General features: G+C 36.7%; 1 protein-coding gene across 13 annotated transcripts in view; it reads right to left on the reverse strand.

The window, feature by feature from the left end:
* Lrrc7 (leucine rich repeat containing 7) overlaps positions 1–21,150 on the reverse strand; it is a 461,164-nt gene that overhangs the window by 216,481 nt on the left and 223,533 nt on the right. For all 13 annotated transcript variants that reach the window (XM_029475024.1, XM_029475018.1, XM_029475023.1 and 10 more), the window contains 2 exons: positions 19,191–19,308; positions 4,527–4,605 (listed from right to left, as the gene is read on the reverse strand). In XM_029475024.1, the coding sequence (XP_029330884.1) occupies positions 4,527–4,605; positions 19,191–19,308 (197 nt within the window). The remainder of the gene's footprint in view (positions 1–4,526; positions 4,606–19,190; positions 19,309–21,150) is intronic.

The following is a 21,150-nucleotide window of genomic DNA, read 5'->3' on the forward strand; positions in this document are numbered from 1 at the left end:
CAAAGCATTAGTAGATGTTAGCAAACCAGAGCGATAGAGCATAAAAATGAGTAATGCCCATGACTAAATAGAGTTTGTTCATGGCAAGCGTAATTGACAGTAAACATTGAACAATGTGACTCACCATAAAACCAGAGGAAGGAAAGTCAAGTGGTCACCGGTCTTAGAAATTAGCTTTGACAAAATTCAACACTCAGTAAAATAAGCCCTCTTCAAACTAGATACCAAAAGTGTGATGGGTCTAGTGTATGGTGGCAGGATTTGGCATTTCTTATCAGCTAACAGCATGTGGCTGTACAGCGAGTGCCATGTTTGTATGTAACCTTCTTGACTCACCCTCACTTTGTGATGACCAAATGCTGGGTAGCAAGTTGCATCGGGACAAAATTATCAAGGAGGTAGAAGTTCTTTTGAGAGGTCCATAGTGTCTGTAGGGGTGGCCAGCAGAAAGCTGGGATCTCAGTTCCTTAAATGAGGATGAAGTTCTGCAACAGTTTGAGTGGCTTTGGGACACAGAATAAGGGATTGCTAAAATCCAGAAACACACACACACACACACACACACACACACACACACACACAGGCCATAAGACAGAGACTGCATTTCCCAGAATGAATCTCACTGAGAGGACTTGTAGGCAAGAGTGCCAATAGTTGTGAAAGCCACTTATGGAACATTAAAGAGTAAATAAAAAAATTATAAGAGAAAATAAGAAGCAATAGCAGATAATGAAAAACTGGCAGTGCTGTCTGTTTTTACTTCTTTATTCAGTGTTAGAGGAGATCTTCTAAGACAAAATCAATATTCAGCAAATAGAAACAATAAATAAAAGAAATTCACAGGTTCATTACTGCTTCTTCAGAACCCCTTCCTCTGCAAATGTTCAGAAACAGTCCAGCAAAGAAACAAAATTTAGCTTTTATAATACAAATACATAAAAAATCTTTTGTATTTATATATATGGCAAAAAATAAGTAGGATAATGAAAGTATATAAAAAGTAAACTTGTGAAAATAAATAAGATATGTTATATTTACATATAAAAATGTATAAAAAAGGAAACAAAAATTTAAAAGATATAAGGTGGTTTGTAGACACTTTTTGAGATAATGTTCTCAATATATCAGTATTAATTTAAAACTACTGTCAAAATCCTGGTAGACTTTTATATATTTGGAGAAACTGTGTGATAATGATGAAGAAGAGACTTAATGAGGGCTCATATTACCTGGGTAAATGATTTGTAATGAGACTATATATTTGTAAATGAGAGGGTATTGGTGGTGTGAAGTAGACATTCAGGGTGGTATACCAGAGCAGAGAGCACAAATGGACCCAAACACATATGATCAATTAATTTTTAGTGGAGGTACCTGCTAGCCCTATTCAGGATGGGTACCATTCCCAACAAATGATCTGCAGCAGCTGGATACTCGGTCAGTAGAGAAAAGCTCTTGTCCATTACATCCTAGTGATAAGCAGAGATTAGCTCTGTTGAGAATCCTAAGCTGAAGGGAAAGCCTGAGCTATGAAAGCTCCAGGAAAAGCTTCAAAGAAATCAGCAGAGCTCTGAATTTGGCAAAATTTTCTTAGGCTGGAAGCTAGGATGCATGTTATTAAACAGTACTTCATACAAACAAAATCCTCTCTGTGATGGGTACTATTTAGAGCGTGAAGGAACAAACCACAGATTTAGGGCTCATACTGCCCCTGGAATCTGAAAATAGCTTATATTTTAGCATTTAAAAGGCAAGTCAAGAAGAAATTAAAAAAAATTGAATCACTGCCAAAGAAACAATACATTTAATTAATATGCAGAGAAATATGCTGATTGGACACTATAAATGTAAATTAAAACTACAAGGATACAGCATATCTACCAGGCTGACTGAAACGGCAGAAATCAGAGTGAATAGCAATGGATGGTAGCAAAGAAACAGCTCCCATTTGCAAAAGCTTGTAAGTTTCTTTTAAGCTCAAGGATGAATTCTGTATTCCCTGATAAACTACCCTAGGCAACACAAGTGACACCTGAGCTTGAATCTCTCAAATGTCTGCACACAGTGTCTACCAGCAGTGCTTATAGACAATCTTATCTCCTATCAATGGACACAGGAGTCCTGTGATCTTTCTACATGGGATGCTCTTGCCAATAAAGGGACCAACATGTAGACCAAGAGGTGGCCAGTAAAACGAGTAAAACCAATCTGACACAGACACCAGCCATTCACAAGGCATTCTAGATTGGACAAATGGGTTAAAGGGGTTCTTGGGATGTTGAAATTATTTATAGTGACAGTTTATGACTAACCACCTGTCAAAGTGTACTCAGTTGTGACCAAAAATGTTTACTTATATAAAGTAAAAGTCTGACTTTGAAAATGACACATGACTTAAACTTGCCTTTCTATTGACTAATTTTATAATCTCCCAAACTATTTACTGTTTAACTATTCAAAGTGTTAAGGGTCTTTGATGAAATAGGTTATTTAAAATATTTTAGAAGGTTAAATATTTGAAATTAATTTGGAAATAGCTACAATAAAACTAGCTTTTAAATTCTTAGTAATTTATTTGTTTACTTTTTATTTATTCACTTTATATCCCACTCTGCCCCCTCCCATTTACCCCATGCCACAATCCTCCTTTCTTCCTCTACCCTTCTTCTCTGAGAGGGTGGTACACCCCTAGCTATCCCCTTATCCTGGCTCATCAAGTCTCCCTGGGACTATGTGCATCTTCTTCCACTGAGGCCAGACAAGGTAGCCAAGCTAGAAGAACATATCCCATGGACAGGCAACAAATTTTGGAATAGCCCTCACTCCAGTTGTTCGGGAGTCACATAAAGATAAAACTGCACATCTGCTTCACATGTGCAGAGAGGCCTACTTCCAGCCTATGTATGTTCTTTAGTTGGTGGTTGAGTCTCTGAGAGTCCGAAAGGGTCCAGGTTGGTTGACTCTGTTGGTCTTCCTGTGGAGTTCCTATCTCCTCCAGGGCCTACATTCCTACCCCCTTCTCTGTCATAAAAGTTTCCAAGCTCCATCCACTGTTTGGCTGTGGGTATGTTGTAATTTTTAATCTGACTTCTACACTAAAAGACTTGCTGCAATCACTAAACAAGACAATGTGTTAGAATCAAGGAACTAAAAATAACCAAAAATCCAGCTGGGTGTTGGTGGCCCATGCCTTTAATCCCAGCACTTGGGAGGTGGAGGCAGACAGATTTCTAAGTTCAAGGCCAGCCTGGTCTACAGAGTGAGTTCCAGGACATCCAGAGCTACACAGATAAGCAACATACAAATCAGCCTAGCTCTTCATCCACCCTGTGCTGTGTGGCTTTAGGACATGTTCCCACTCTTGGTGTCAGAAGCTAATGATATCCATTATGCCGAGATGCTGATAAAATGCATTTGGTATATAGTTGGGGGAATATTCCCAAGGCCTGCATTTACTTCCCTCTGCCATACTGTACTTTGATGTAGAAATTCTGATTTTGAAGCACATTATTTTGTCTGTTGTGTCACATTTTCTATTTCACATACAAGTCACTCACTGTACACTTCTAACTCAGTCTACTGTGTCCTCTGGTATAAAACTCAGACTAGTCTCATTGTGTCTTTTGAAAATACTCCCTCCATTAAGCATTCTTGTCTCCTCTACTCATGTAGACAAAGTTCTGAAGAGTTTTGCTGTCAGCTTCATGTAAATAAGATGCCATTTTTCTCAGAACACCACCATCTACATTCCCGGACCATGCTGCTTCAATCTCTTTCAAGTACTAATAAGATGTCAGTAGCCTTCCCAGACTTTACTTCCATTTTACCTGAATGTTCTGTTTCAGGATTCATCTCATCCATTTGCTCATGATTCAATAGGCCTCTCACTCCAGAAAGTATTTTAATCAGCAACACAGCCACGTTTTTATTTACCATGAGATTTCTTAACTAATAGATCTTGAGCCACAAGCATTATTTCTCTGATGCTAGCACATTTACCATTCATATTTCCTCATCTATTGCACCTTTAGGCTTTCCCTATACTCTTTATGTTATCTCTGGGACCCAAGTACTTATTTGTGGTAAGGTCCAATTTCTTTGGTGGGGACACTCAACTATTAAAGCATTCTTCAGCACCTTTAAATCTTCCAACGGTTTTGAACTTCCATTGGGTCCTGGATGCTAGTTTCTTATCATGATTGCAACTAATAACCATTTCCTTGATTTTTGACTCTCATCCATGGAATACTGCTGAGAATTATGGAAAATCAATGCCATGGTTGCTCAAAGTAATGCTATATTGACTCAGTTGGGCCTTTATTCACATTCATAATGCTTTTAATTATATTAATGAAACACTGAGATCTTGGTAGCTTTTCTATTATTCTCTTAACTATGACAGTTGATGTTACATAAAAAGCTACTATCATAGAAGTTCCATCTAGGTACAAGTTCCATCTAGGTACACTATAAGCCAATGGAATTACAAATAAAAATATGAGTAAAATCTAATTATTTATACTCACTTAGAAATGGGATTGACACTGGCTTCAATTATGGTTAAACACTTACAGCACTTTATGTTTTCTGGAAATTCTTGTACACCTAAAAGGTTGAAAAAGAAAACAGTGATATGAGTTCATGAAGATATCCCAGCAAGCATGTTGAAGCTCTGGCTCCTACAGTCAAAAGAAACAATTAAAACCACAAGTTTGGGTCTAAACTCCATGTAGGGCAAACATTCAAGCAGAAATGATAACAAAATATTAAAAAAACACACAGAAGCATAAACACAATATTCCTAATAAAATTTAAAGTTAAATAATGCTTTAGAATAGTATTAGCTGGAAGTTGCATATAAAGTTAAGGACAATTGTATTTGGCCCTTTATCAACTCTCAGGAATGAAAATAAAAGCAGCTTAATGATAATATTTTTTTTTTGTAAAGGTTTTGACTGTAAAAGCAGCACCATAATCCAATGTTCCAACCCCTGTTTTCAGGTAAGGTCATAAAACTGTAAAAGCTCCCTCTAAGAACATCCCAAGTCCAGTTCTGAGAAACTCTGGGCATTCTTTTTGTTTAGGCTGGTTTCAGAGTCAGGCTGAACCCGCCTCATAATAGAAGAAAGTTCTTATTAGAACTTTCTCTGGCCACTAATTATATGGGGGCATTGAGTTTTATAGGCAAAATGGCATGTTTGCTTTTAAAACTGGGCAGTTTTATATTCACAAATAGCAAATGGCATTAATTAACATTTATACTCCAAATGAGGACACTATGTTGATATGTCTCCAATGCATTCATTTCAGTAAATGCACCACAAAATCTAACTTGATTGTGTTCACAGAATGAATGACAAAAGGAAACATCATTCCTGCGTTCTGAACTCAAGTCCTCTTAGAAACAAAGTTTTTAAACCACAGAATTAATCATAAGTGTGTTAACAAATTATTAATTACTTGAACAATATAAAGTGTTTGCTGGAGTGCAGAGTCCATTGGGCTTGATTCTCAGTACCACATACACAAGGTGTGATGATACCGGTCTGAAATCTCAGCAACCTTGGGAGGTACAGACAAGAAGGTTATCTTTGGCCACATAGTAGTTAAAGGCCAGCTGGGTCTATGTTAGCCCTGGTTCAAAAGAAAATAAAAGGCTTTGATCTAAATGCTTAATTATTTAAGAAGCAACCTTTTTGTTACTTATTAGAGCTATTTATTCCTTGTACATATTCTGCTTCCTCTGTTCCATTTGATCTTCATGCTCGTTCATTCTTCTACTAGGAAACAATGTATAAGGGAAGAAAGACATCTGAGACTAATTATGATTATCAAATTATGATTTCTACCTGGTATGAGGAGGGGAGTCAGGGAATCATGGATTTCAGGTTAGGAGGTTTAACTTATTCCTTTTATTTGGGCTTTTCTGTCTGCTGCAGACAGGATAATTTAAATAAAGTCACATCATCTTGCCAGATGTGTGTATGTGTGTGTGTGTGTTTCATACTGAGTGTGTTCTCCAATCTTTCTCCATTTTTTTTTTTTTTTTTTTTTTTGTCAGCATCTGCCACTGAACCGGAAACTCACCTATTTGGCCAGAACTTAGGTATCCTCCTGTCTCCACTTAATCAGTGCTGGAATCATAGTATGCTATCATACCTAACATTTTTAAGAGGTTGCTGGGAACCTGAACTTGGGGATTGGCAATAATTCACTTTTCTATCTCTTACAGAGGCTCTTAAGCTTGTAGTTAAAATGGCTTTTAGCTTTCTCTAGTGATAAAAGGTTTCTGATCCTGGCAAATTCAGAAGTGGATGCTTACAGTCATCTATTGAATGGAACACAGGGCCCCCAATGGAGGAGCTAGAGAAAGTACCCAAGGAGCTGAAGGGGTCTGCAGCCCTATAGGAGGAACAACAATATGAACTAACCAGTACCCCCAGAGCTCATGTCTCTAGCTACATATGTAGCAGAACATGGCCTAGTTGGCCATCATTGGGAGGAGAGGCCCTTGGTCTTGCAAACTTTATATGCCCTAGGACAGGGTAATGCCTAATGCCAGGGCCAGGAAGCAGGAGTGGGTCAGTTGGGGAGCAGGGCGGGGGAGGATATAGGGGACTTTTGGGATAGTATTTGAAATGTAAATGAAGAAAATATCTAATAAAAATTGTTTTAGGAAAAAAAAGGTTTGTGAAGTTAAAAAGGACACAAAAGAAGTGTCATAAAATCTGTGTTTAGCTTTAAACTGGTTCTAACTATATTTCTAAGTATGAAAAGAAATATTCTCTCTGTACAGAAGTTTGGAACACAAATGTAGGAGAGTCTCATCTCATTACTAAGCTCTGAACTTAACAATAGAGCATAGATTCCCGAGCTTATAAAAGACACTACTCAGAGATACCGAAACTGAGATTTCTGTGAAAAAAAAGTTGTTTTTGTACCTCACTTTTCTGATGTTTGCTTTATTTGTTATGTTTTGCCTGTTCCCATCTAATTTCTCACCCAAATCTAGGTCGAAATATCATCTATATAGAGAAATTTAAATTCTAGTGTTTGCATGAGGATTTATTCAACTATTTTAAGCCCCTAACTTCTTACTGACTCCTGTTTTAGCTTGTATTACATTGAATGAGACTAGAAAGAAAACAGGAAAAACCAACAAAATAAAACAAAACACTACTGTGCATGATTATGAGCTAAAAAATCTGATACTTTTCTTCTAATATATATCTTTAGTTTCTGAGGAAGAATTATCCATCATTCAACAGGTTTTACTGAGTGCTTATTCTATTGAGAAGTGGTGAACTTTGAGTAGAAAAGATAGAGAATTCTTTTTATTGGTGGGGCTTATATTTTATCAGGTGAATGCACACAATAAACATGTATATGCAAAAAATAAAACATATATCATGTTCTAGCAATGAGAAATATCACAACAGTAACAGTTTAATAGATAAATAGAATGAAAGAGAATTAAGGATGATGCCAGAATGTTTGGTTGGATGACTAAAGAGATGAAATTACCTTCTGCTCTGATGGGAACATTAGTATGGAATAAATTTTAGGTAGAAGACATTGCTGTACTTTGGGCATCTATAACTACTGGTTGAAACTCAGTAGGAGAAGCCAGGAAGAGTTTTGCTCATAAACTTAGAGTGTAAGAGGACCAGACCAATTTAAGAATTGGCCACTCAGGTCTGAAGAAATGGCTCAGCAATTTAGAAGCACATTCATGGAACCTGAGTTCAATTCCCAGTACTCACATTAGACAACTCACAAACACCCGTACCTCTGGCTCCAGGGGAATCTATCTCCTTGTCTTTGCAGGCACCTATACTCGTATGCATATACCCACACACAGTCACAGACACAGAGACAGACACAAAACCCAGATATAGACCAAGATACAGACACATGGGCATACACACAGACACACAGAAACACAGACACAGATATACATACAGACACAGACAGAAACACACACACTCACAAACACATATACATACACAGAAAAGAAATGAGACTCTAGTTATATAAATAATATTTAAACTATGAAACAATATCAGCACTGATGGAATCAGTATAGAAGATAATGAAGATGACAAAAAGAATTCAGCTGTGATGCTCTCCAAAATGAGGAAGAATTAACACAGGAGACAAACAAACAAATAAACAAACAAAAGGGTTAGTAAGATATTGGACAAAATGAAAGTGTTGAGACCTAGAATTCAAATGAAAAAGAGTTTTCAAGTTGAGAAATAAGATGAACTAACTCAGACTACATTGATAGTTCATCAATAGAGAACCATCAATGACCAGTGTACTTAGTAAGGTAAAAGGTCACTATGACCGTGAAACAACCTATAGGAGGGATGTAATGAATGTAAAAGAATGAGGTTTGATTTAAGAGTGGATGGAGAGAAAGACCATATAGATACACAGATAATACAGAAACGATCTGTCTAAAGTTATTGTAGTGAGGAAGACAGTTGGGAGAAAACAGCAGGAAGCCTTTGTTCTTTTACTTTAGGTCTGAACAAGTAGTAGTACATATGTATTCTAATTAGAATAAACATGTAGACTAAAGTATCTAGATGATACAGTGCAGAGTCAGGAAAGCTGCTGTGATGGTCTTGGGACATGCAAGAGAGCATGTTCTAACTGTGGAGAGACAGTTTGGGAGAAAGCCAGGCTGACTTTCCTGTACCAACATGCAGGCAGTCAGGCAGTATAGTGCAGAGGCTGGGTGGGAAAGAAAGCATCTTATGAGAGGTTCAGAATTCTCAGTGGTGTATGTGCAGCCCAGATGAGCATGGAGATGACAAGCCACATGTCTGGAGGTGGAGGATATGTGGTCATGTTTACACTGAAGAGAGTGAGATGATTGCTGAGGAACAAAAGGCTACACTTTGGATTGTGATCATGAATTCTGTATTACCAATATATGTGATTGGTTCTCCACAACTTCCATTCTGCAATAATAGAAAACAATTCAAACGGGCTTGTAGTTTTGCTTAACTATAGTCATCAAGTAGAGACAGAGTGTTAAAGAGGTCCTCAGAAGAACATACTGATAATTAACCACAGAACTTGAACAACAGAAAGAGTAAAGAAAAAAATTCAAGACTTGCCAGGGTTGGCATGGGAGAAGACAGTGCTATTAGGGACTGGTACCTAAAGATAGTAGGGAATGATCTAGAAAGACTTTGATACAGTCAGACACTGAGATTCATTCATGTTTCATTTCCTACATTATACCTATAAAAACATGACAACTTAGCAAGTGCTTGTTAAATTGCCTGTAAATTATATTTCACATCAGTAGATTGAAGCATTGAACTTAAATATATTTCAGACACGGGAAGAAACACTTGGTTTTGGTATGGAGGATATAGATTTTAATTACCTTTATTAAAATGAAAGGATAATTGTCTCTTTTCAAACAAACAAAATATAACACATTTTATAAATGCCAAATTTAAATGATTTAGTGTCCCTTCGAATTTACAAGATACATTTCTTACTTATAAATTTTTGTACAGATGAATATACATAATTATGGGGGTGAATACTGAATGATTATGTTTCTGAATTGCACATAAACATAGCAAATAATTTACTATGTGGTTCAAATGCTAAATGCTAGGAAAAACTACAATGCTGTATCTCCTATAATAAAACAACAGAAACACAGCTACTAAAACATTTTCATCTAGTACTTGAAATTGAGGGTTTCTTGTTTTTTCTTTTTTTATTCTGAGGAAAGCATAGTCAGGTTACTTGTGTGCTAAACACGTTGTATTAGTCTCAGAGGAGTAAAAGATGAAATGTTTAGAGAAAGATGTTATATGTACTTTATTGCATTCCAAAGATTTTTTTACAATAAATTAAGATTCACCCTGGATGGTCAGGATTTGAAATCAGCATATCTCAAGTACTGTTATGTTTGCCTATTCTGAGCAACAGCTATGAAATCTAGGATTTTATCTGCTGTGGGATATAGTTTCTACCTATACATATTCATCAATGCAGTACTTAAGACAGGGCAATTTGCATGGAATTTAATGTAAATTTAACTCTCCTCAGTGTGTCAGCAAGAAGAAATTAGGACTACTGTTTCATTAGAAGGGAGGTGATGGGAGAGCTAAAGAGTGATTCCAGCATCTTCCTATGCAGTCCTGCTTTGTGTAGACAACACTGCTCTTTATTCTCATAAAAATAGTTACTTCTTCAGCACAGATGAGCTCATGTCAGTACAGGAAATGTACATTGATCAATTAGAATTGTTCAAAGAAGATAACTAGGATCTGTTTTGCAAAAATTATGATTAACAAATGAAAAAAATTATATTTAAGAACATAGAGTTTAATTTTACTTCATATAGAAAGTTATTAAGGATATGTGGCCCATAGGCAACAATAGGTACAATAGACTATAACAGGGTGAGGACTGACAAGAAGACTTCGGGAGGCAGTTTGTAGTATTCTGTAAGGTCAAAGTGAAGAGCGTGTATCTGTTGGGTTAGTGAACTGGAGAAGCATCTGGAGGATGCTTTGCGTTCTACCCCAGTGGAGAAGAAAGAGGGACTCAGTAGCCATTCATGGGAGGTCTGGGTTACTTGTGAGAGCCTGCTTGTTTCAGTGACATTACATGGTCTGGTGAAGTTATCAGTAAATGGTTACAATCACACAACAGAATCTGCCTCTGGGACATATTTTAAGAAAATTCTGTAACGTTGTTATGACGTTGATTCATAATGTATCCATAGAGGAATGCATGTGACTTGGTCCAACTGAATTAATTGACACTGATTCTGTATTCCCTTCCTTTACTCTAACAGAGATTTTGAGTATCTATTGAAATGGACTATATAATATTATTTTGCATTTAATGTTATTTCGATGCTCTCTTAATTTTTAGTAGACGGCTTAACTGAGCATCCCACCCACCTCTATTTTAATAGAAGTCACTGTGGCTTTGAGAACAGTATAAGGTTCAAATCCTAGTCATAATGGACCAGAAGTGCTGCATGGGACTTAAAATGGTGCACACAAGCTCAATTTCATTCTCTTCAAATTATTCATAAGGATTTATAGTCCATATATTTTTGAAAAGGCCATGCTGTGGCTGACATGCTCCAGGTTTCATGTCCCTACAAAGACACTAGAGCAGTTACTGAGCTGTGGAGGACACAGGAGATGCAGTTTTGTTTTTCATTGTCATAAAGTTATTTAATGGAGCAAAAGATACTGTGAATTTATTTGAACCATCATGGGCAGAAGAGATTCTACAGACAGGGGAAGTAGACTTAAGGTGCAAGACAGTGATTTTTGATATGCTATACAGTAATGAAGTAAGGAATTTTATAGGTCAGGGTACCAACTAGCATAATTATTACATATTGATTATGAACACATACTGACATTTCTCTATCAACCATTCAAAGCATCCCAAGGTAACTTCCCTGAAAATGTACAGTGCAGACAACTGGGGTTTCTCTATCTCTTTCAAAATCCTCAAAGGTTTAAAGATTTTTAAAATCCATTAACTGCTTCCTCTTGGGAGTCTGGAACAGAGAGTTCCCCTTTCTTCCTGCAGATGGAGAATATGATTTATCCCATGTTTCACGAGTGCTTCAGGAAGGGGTGGAATAATTGGCACATCAGTAACACACATAATAACCCTTCAACTATGATTGCCTCTCATTACAACTAACAATAGTGATTTTGCTCACCATGGTGCTGCACACATCCACTCATGTATAGAAGTAAGTTTTAGAGGATGAAAGAAAAATCCACTTAATTGCTGGAGAATTAGGAAGCACTTTCAAATTAATTCATTTTCATTAAAGTCCTTAGATTATGGTGTCACAGTCTCTAAGAAGCTATGACAAATCAGCAATCAGACTTAAAATAAAATCACTGACTAATTAAACTGTATCATTCGTTAGCTAACTTCACCATATAAAACAATTACTCTACTATGGCAATGCATCAGCTCCAAGCTAACTTAGACTATTTATTCAGACATCACCATATCATGAAATGCACTGCTCTTGATTTGTATAGATTTTATTTCACTACTGAATTCAGAAGTGAGGGTGTCTTAGGGTTTCTGCTGATGTTCTGAAACACCAGGACCAAAATCAAGTTGGGGAAGAAAGGGTTTATTTAACTTGTACTTCCACGTTTAAGTCCATCATTGAAGGAAGTCAAGACAAGTACCCAAACAAGGCAGGGGCTTAGAGGCAGTTGCTGATGCAGAGACCATGGAATGTTGTTGCTTACATGTTTTCTCAGCCTACATTCTTATAGAACTCAGGACCACCAGTCCAAGAATGGTGCTGCCTTCAATAGGCTAGGCCTTCTCCTATCAATAATAAACTAAGAAAATGTCCTACAACTGGATATCTTAGATTTTTATCAAAGGAGGTTCTCTCCTTCCTGATAACATTAGCTTGTGTCAAGAATGACATAAAACTAGCTAGCACAGAGGGCAACAGATGGAAGATACGTTAGGATGGACAATGGATCACTGCATATAATTAGGGAATTTATTATTGCTGAGAAAAGAGGTCTGGTTTATAAAAAGTCTGGACATGTTCTTGTTTCTCTCAGGTTACATAAATGACAAAGTTTTGTTACAATTAAAAGTTTGTTAGAAGGTTAAGGTTAATAAATAAACTTATTTTTAAGAAAAATGAATCATTTTTTTTAAATTGAAGACAAAAAGCTGGGACCTCATTTTCCAGTTCATTGCCTTTCAGTTAATTGAATATTTTTATTATACCATTTAGATAAATATTCTATGAAATGGGCTCTTTTAAAATGTATTTTCTAATCAAAAGATGAGAACACAAACTCTTCACATTTGACAGGAATCCTGTGATACTCTGATGTATGTGTATACTAGGCAATGCTGAGATCAGTTTATAGTAGCCTATCTCCTCAAACATTAATTATTTCATTGGTGAACTGATTTTTTGAAACACCTCATGCTTTATTATACTCAACCACCCTCCTGTACAGTAGAGCTGGGAATGAATGCTCATTCTGGGTGACTGTAACTTAAGTTTCCCTGGTAGCCATCTCCTCATCCTTTCAGTGCCCTGACTATGTTAAATTTATGAGCATAATATATTCATCAAGCTGAGAAGCTGACAGTGGGGGCTGTAATGCACTATTAGTATATCCCTAACTTACACCCACCCTCAGAGGATGTTCATTTTTATTACAGCAACTTCTGATAAAAATTACAAAAACTTCTGATAAACGTATAGACTACTATACTGGAATAGTACAGTGGAATGATTAAATAATGTTAGGAATTCAGAGTATAAAGTGGCCACAGATATGGTGGAGAGGCATACAACATTGAAGTGAAGAAAGTTATGAAAAAGATGTAAAAATAAAATTGAAAATCTGGATGACAGAGTGGACTAGTTACTAGTTGGATTGTAACTTGTGAAAGAATGACTCAAGAATACACAAAGATATCAGAATTAGAAAGGAAGCAACTGGCCCACGTTCAGACTGTATGATACACTTGAATTTTAGCAGACCTATTGACAATGTGTTAGCATTGTATTCTGCATTGTGACTGAGTATAAGACAAAGGTTTCAAAATTGGCAATGTTTCTGAAATATAGAATCAACCAAAGTAAGAAAAGGTATTTTAAAAAAAGTGATACAGTTTATAAAACAAATTATTTAAAAAATTGTGCACAAAACTGCACAGTGAGATGGCTCAGTGGGTAATGGCACTTGCTGCCAAGCTGAAGGCTGGAATTCAGTTCTGGGACCCATACAGTATAAGGACAGAACTGATTCCAGTAGGTTTTTCTTGATTTCCACACATGTGCTGTGGCAAGTACACACACACACACACACACACACACACACACACACAAACACACACACATGTAATTAAAGAAAAATGTGCATAAAGCTTCTTAAAGAAATTTGTAAAACTCAAGTGATAGCCACAAAGTAAGACATAATAATAGGAAGTGGCATGTTGTTATTTATCACCATCAGGATCCGTTCTTTCCAAGTTAACTGTTAAATTCAAATCAAAATGTAAAATTATGCTAGAGTAATTGTGCATCTTAACAAACTTGACTAAAAGCTTGGAATTGAATATCAAGAGCATCAAGACACTTAAAATGAAGAAAGGAAGAGAGGACAGAATGTTTAGACTAAAACTCAATAAGACACTGTAATAGTGAGAACAGGCCTTAACCAGACAGTAGCAGTTCAGCAAGCCAAAGAGGCTAAAGAACTGGAAGACTACACAATCAGTGGAGAGAGATGCTACTGAGTATCACTGGGAAGCAGGAGTTCCACTCAGCATGCTCATGGCTACTTATTGCAACCATCTGTAACTCTAGGTCCAAGGAATCTGATGCTCTTTCCCGATTTCTCTGTGTGCATGTGGCACACAGACATAAAACACTCATATATAGAAAAATAAAATAAAATAGAGCATAGGTTTTTAGCATATTGCTAAGCAGGTTACTAAAAAACACTTGAAGAACAATATATAAAACGTGATAGTAAGTTACAGAAAATTTAAACCTCAATTCAAACAGCTAGGAGGGTGAAGGGATGGGCATGGCCATTTAGGTGTGTCTGTAAAGTTTTATTCATTTAGAAAGAATATATATTTGCAATGAATGTTAACACTCCACACATTATCTAATATTCTTTTCTGCATAATTAAAATATTCACTAGCTTAAAACTTGAAAATACATGAATGTTTTAATACAGTTAAATCCTGACTGTTTGTAATGAAGGAACACACAAGTCATGTTAGTACAGAGAGGTCAAGCTCTTGACTTAATTTAGAAATCCAGAATCTTCACAGAAACAATGGCATTTGAATATTGAGTAGAGTGAAAGTGAGCCATGTACAAGAGTCATAGAAAGTGATTTATGCAGAGGAAGTAATATTTGAAAAGAGAAAGCGTTCATGAATCTCTATCAAATGTCTGAGAAGCTTTCCAGTACCCAGACCATAAAGAGAAAAAATGCTAGTCACCTGTGGTTAGATTGGCACTTGAAATGAAATGAGTGTTATTAGGTCAGATATGGAGACTCCCAGCATTGTGTTCAGGAACAATACTGTGTCCTAGATCCACAGAATCACCTTAAGCTAGAAAGAAACATAGGCATGCTGGAAATTTAGGTGGGTGCTAGAGCTAACAAATGGAGGGTCAGTTTGGCAGTGGTTGGACAAGCACAAGAAGTTAGGGGGCTGCTCAAGTGAGTAGTATTTGCCAGACACAAGAGACAACTGAACTACAACTGTGGACACCTAAAGAAGCAAATGGACTTTCCACAGTCATAGGACACAGCAGCCATGGCAATTGAATGGATAAGAAACTAGAAGTGAGAATAAATGTTTTCATCCTTTGCCTCAGTGGATCACAGTAATATAAGCAGAGGCCTAGGAAATGAAGGATGAACATATCACAGGGATTATGAGTTTGGTTTTAAATGTATCATGTTTGAGGTGTCTGTGGGGCATCATGTACCTATGCTCAGCAGACAGATGGCTATGTTAGTGTGAAGCTAAAGGAAGAGTCACAGCTTGACAGGTGGTAGTCATTACCCCAAAGAACATAGGTATTTAACATATTGCTATGCAGCAGGTTACTCAGTGTCTTTTCTAGCAGTCAGTTAAATCACTTAGAAGTTTCCAGTGTGCCAAGTGGGACTTTGTGAGGAATATCTAATGTAATAACACATAATTAACATAGTACTTTTTAATAGGATAAAATATTATTTACCTGCCAAAATTTACAATATGCCCTAAACCGTGTGCTCATAGTTCCAAATAGAAAAGTGAACAAGATAGTTTCTGAATTCTAAGATCACAAAATACTACTTATTCAAAAAATCAACTGGAAAAGTAATGCCTAGCTAGCATGCAAAAAGCCCCAGGTTGGATCCCTAATGCCTCCTCCTCACCTGGAAAGGCGATGTAAGTTCAAAACAAAACCAGCTACAAGGCAAAAGCTATCACATAACAGGCAACTATACTATGCAATAATTACTTTCCTTTTTGTAAACGGAAGGAAAAATCTCAGAATACATAGCATTTGAAGTCTCTTCTGTGAATGTATGTAGTGTGCTTATATGAATGTGCATGCATATGTGCACATATGTATGTGCATGAAGAAACACTTGGATTTATTTTTTAGTAAACAGAAGACTCCATTGAGATTATAGCATTCAGCAGAGAGGGATCAGGGTTGAGGAAACTATATAGCTCCTGTGTCAGATATCACAATAACCAAGCATAATGTGACAAGAAATTGGCAGAAGTAAGATGATTGTCTACAATGAATGGTCAAAAGCAGCTTTAGACTCAAAATGAACGCATTTATTAAAGGTTCTCTCAGTCTAATCCAAGCACATTTCAGTCAAGTTTTTGCTCAGGTTGATGAGACCTTGCATGGGTCTGTCTAGTGATATCAATCGATATTCTATCCCTGTACTCCAGCTCTGCTGTAGTCTCTCCCCTTCCAACAGGGCTTTTTCAACTGCCAATTGCAATGCTGACTCTACTCATTTCAGACTCCTGTTCTTTCTTCCCTTGACAGATTCCTGAAAGATTCATTAAGTTCTTTGAGTAACTGCCCAGGTCCCTGTCACAGAATGTGGGACAGGACAGCCTGCAGCTATAATTTCCTGAAGGGCTCTTTGTGTGATTGCCAGCTGTGGTCTTCTCATTGTCACCTCACACCCTTGCAATCAAACATGTACCCTATAGTGGCCTGACATCTCTTGCATGCCATTTTGTGTAAATATTTCCAGGCTATGGAGGTAAAAGTAAATAATAGTTTTAAAGACTTCTAAAGATCCCCACAGACTTTCTTCTGTGATAAATAAGTGCAACTTGTAATTTTTAGTGTAAAAAGACCTCTGGGAATTATTATATTCTTTCAATAAGGTCACTCTTTAGGAACTTTACATTTATATATGGCAATATGTTATGTGATCATTTTTAAATATAAGGTAAGTTTTTATTACTTGTACTGTCTACTAATTTGCCCAAAGGCCAGATGTGGTATTAGCCACATCATATTTCTTAGAATCATACATTGAACATAGAATTTGAAATATAAATGCATTTAAGCACTTTAATAGCAGTAACATACAGCAAATGCCCCTTAATTTATTATTTTAAAAACATTTATTTTAATTTTATTGTGTATGTCTGTGCAATGCTCACAGAACCCAGATGAGGTTGTTGGATCCCTTGGAACTTCAGTTAAAGGCAGTTGCGAGCTACCTGGTGTGGCTGCTGGGAGCTGAAATAAGATTTTCAGGAAGAACTGTATACTTTCTTAAATGCTGTCTTTTCACCCCCAGTAAATATATTCCTACAAGAGTAAAAGTGGATATGAGGCCCCTGTCCATAGGCCCAAATCTGGTTGCTATTCAGGAGCACCTGTATAGTCTTTCTTGGATTGTTCTCATAGAAAATAACTCAGTGGCCAGTCAGCTTAGTGTGGAAGAATATTTAAGAGCCTGGTTGCAAATGTATTATCTCTTTCAAGTTAAATCTGAAACTTGATCCCTTTTCTATTAATACAACAGTCTTAATTAGGTTCTGCCATTCTCTAATAACACATGTAATTAAAGCACTACTCTGAGTAGTGTCTTAGAGATTATTAGTTATTTGTGGGTATCTATCTTAGCTCTCCAGTGACACTGTAAAGTTAATATTGCCTCTCAGCCATTCTATCATGAATTCATTCAGTAAATATTTATTGAGATCCTATAATAGCCACACATTATTTGGAATGGAAATAAAAAAAGCAACAACAAAGAATCTGAGACATCACTGAACTTAAATGCTAGAAAGTGGATTGACTGCAGGTGATATATAATGTATATGGCATATCGCTTTCACGTGTGGGGAAAGGGTGAAGTGGGATATGCTTATAGTGGATCTCATCAGCAGAATCTGGGGTCTTAGTGAAAAGGTGTAGGAAGGCTTGTGAAGAGGACATTCAAGTAGTGCCAGTGTTTATAGAGAGTTCCCTTAGGAAACTGTCATAGAGTATCATGAGGCATCAGATATCTTAAAGATAACATTTTTATATCCAAGAACTTTTTAAACATACTATTTACCTAGACATCCAGCCAGGACTATCCAGCTCCCATTCATCTTGGTTTGGCTTGCTTACTACTTTGTAGGAAACATCCTCTAAGAACATATTCACCCTCCTCCTAAAGATGGCCTTCAGGTTGAACATAGCTTTACACACAACTGTTTATTCAGTCCTTCACAGCCACTTATTTAAATATCTAAATCACTTTCTAAAAATGCAAGTTTTGTGAGGGAGGACTTGCTTTTTTTATGCCTGCCCCCTTGGCACCAACCATATTGGGTGGAGTTACCATAGCAATACTTGTTTGTGACCGTGGCACATTTTTTCATTCAAGAACTTGATGGTGAGGCTGTGCTTTACACCACAAATTACCTGGTCACAATTCTTTGAGGTGGATCTTTAATTTATTCTAATAAAACAGGTAGCTGATGCCATTTGCAAAGTAATAAGGACCTACTGAATGAATTAGGATACTTGAGATCATCTGAAGGCCCATCTTCCTCTAGGAAACCTTCAGGGAAATAACAACATGAAAATCAATATTAGCACCAGGTCAAAAAATTCACCAGGTTCATGAATTTGGCTCACAATACAACAGATATGACTGAGCCTTGATGGTTTTCCAGGATCTGTTCAAGTCATTTGGAATGTGAAAGTAGTGTCTCTCCTGCCATTGGATAGAGTTTGCAATCTGGGCCAGGAGAAGAAAGCCAATAGGCATGGTGAATAAGTGAATGCTGTGCAGAGGTGAATGTCCAGGGGACAGTAAAGCTCAGGGTAGCAAATGAGAGGATTATTTCAAGGAAGTGAACAGAGTTCATTGAGTAGGTAATGCTCTGAAAATGAGGATGAACCTAGTAGAGGATGCAAAATAGTTTAGAAAGATAGAATGCATATTAGATCCAGGGAAGTCAGGTATACTGTGAGACGAAAAGGAGAAGTTATGGGTATAGTTTATCTCTTAAAATTAATAGAACTTTAATAAAACAAAAGAATACCTTATCATAAAGAAAATAGATATTTTCAGCAAAAAGATCTGAAGTTGTTTGGAGATTCTTATCTTACCGTTTTTACTGATGTCGAGTTCTTTCAGGTTAACTAGGCTAGCAATGGAGGTTGGCAGACTTGAGAGGTCATTATCAGGAATGCTTAGTTTCCGTAGAGCTTGACAGTTGAACAATTGCTGTAATAGAAAAGAATCACTCACTAGTTAGGCCACAGTTTGATTAGACTCACTTATACCTAAACTCAGTAGCAAATTTGAAGTTACCGTTTTTATCAACATGACAGCAAAAGAGCCACTGATTCACCCTTACTTTCTTCCATACCCAATTTGAAACAGTTTCACAACACATCCACCTGTTAGTGCCTCATTGTTCTTTTTTCCCCCATAGCAACATAAACAAAACATAACAAAATGAAAGCCAGGCAGACAAAAGCAGGAGTTACTGTCAACATTCTTGAAGGTAGGGGCATCACCCTAGCTCTCTTTATTTTGCTATAGTATTAGATTTCAGAAAGTATTACTTCTATTTCTTCATTCTAAATAAATACTTGTGTGTTGTCAGGAGCTGCAGCACATCAGAATATCATACTCATTTTCTTTTGTGTTCCTTGATGTGCCTCAGAAATCACTAGTAAATGAAACATGGGAGGAAAACCCAGTCAGGCTCAATTTCTTGTTCTATCTGTCTGTAGTACTGGGTGAGGGAGAAGCAAGAACTACCTTGGATTCTGGAACCAGCATGCTTAGAACTACTGTGGGTTGAAATGTGCTTTGGTGGTAGTTTCTTGATTCACTCAATGAGCCTAGTGTGGAGATAAGGCAACATGCATTTTCAGGAAGACATCAGTTTGGGGGAATTGATATAAGTGTTTCTAGTACCACACTGTGGAAAACAACAAATTTTAATTTTTTAAAAGCTCTATTCAACTCATCTTGACTACTAAAGACATGAACAGTTGGAAGAACAGTTTTTATTAATTTTCTTGTAGAATGATCTTAATGAGATCCGTTTCTGACATTTTTAATGCTGCTGTGCTGAACTTCCACGAATGAAGTCTGGTAATCATGATTATGCAGTTGGCTAATGGTATATTTAACTACTCTTTCTTCCTACACATAATTCCTTATTTATAGGAAAAAAACAATGTAGCATACGGCTGTTATTTAACTCATTAGCTTTTTAAAAAGGAGATCATATGACTTCTTACATAAGAGGAAGTATAAAGTCTCTTACGTTGACTTAGTCATCTTGGGTTCTTTATAAAGATTATTTGCCACTTGATGTAATGTCAGAATTATTTTTTCAACACCCTACACAGAAATGTACATCTTTTAAAAATAAAACTTTGAAAAAAGATGTTTAATGGGTTCTTTGAAAGAGATATCTCCTAGCCAAATAGGAAAACACATGGCTACAGTCCTGGAAGTTATTCTCAACTGCCTTCCAGTCTGTGCTATCTAGTAAGACGATGATGTGCTATATGAATATGTGTGGTTAGTTACAGCTTAACAGTCAACTATCTCATCATTGAGAGGAATGTTAAAACTAATGCTTTTTAAAAAACAGTTTTTTAAAACAAACTTTTCAAACGCATTCAAGATTTAGTAGAAGTCCTAATATTCTTAATTTTGAATGAAGGGACATATAAATTTTTTAAAAGGAAACTCCCTTACATGATCTACTAGGGAGAATCTAAGCCAGAATGAGCCCTTGACTCAAGATCAGTATCTGGTCAACCTTGACACTTATGCAGGGTTATCTTTGAACCCAGTGGTTTTCTTGTCTGTAGAGTAGGGATGCTCAGTCATATAACATGAGACTTGAGAGAGCAAAAGGTGTTAATATAGGCTATCAAAAAGATTCACAGATTTCCTTTACTAACATCTTTGGTATTTGGAATGTACCTTACAATCAAGAGTAAGTTTTTTTTTTTTTTAACTTTTTTATTCGTTATTTGTGAATTTCACATCATGCACCCCAGTCCCACTCATCTACCTCTCCCCTCATACCTGCCCTCT

The sequence above is a fragment of the Mus caroli genome, chromosome 3 (assembly GCF_900094665.2).
Source record: "Mus caroli chromosome 3, CAROLI_EIJ_v1.1, whole genome shotgun sequence".
Classification (NCBI taxonomy): Eukaryota; Metazoa; Chordata; class Mammalia; order Rodentia; family Muridae; genus Mus; species Mus caroli.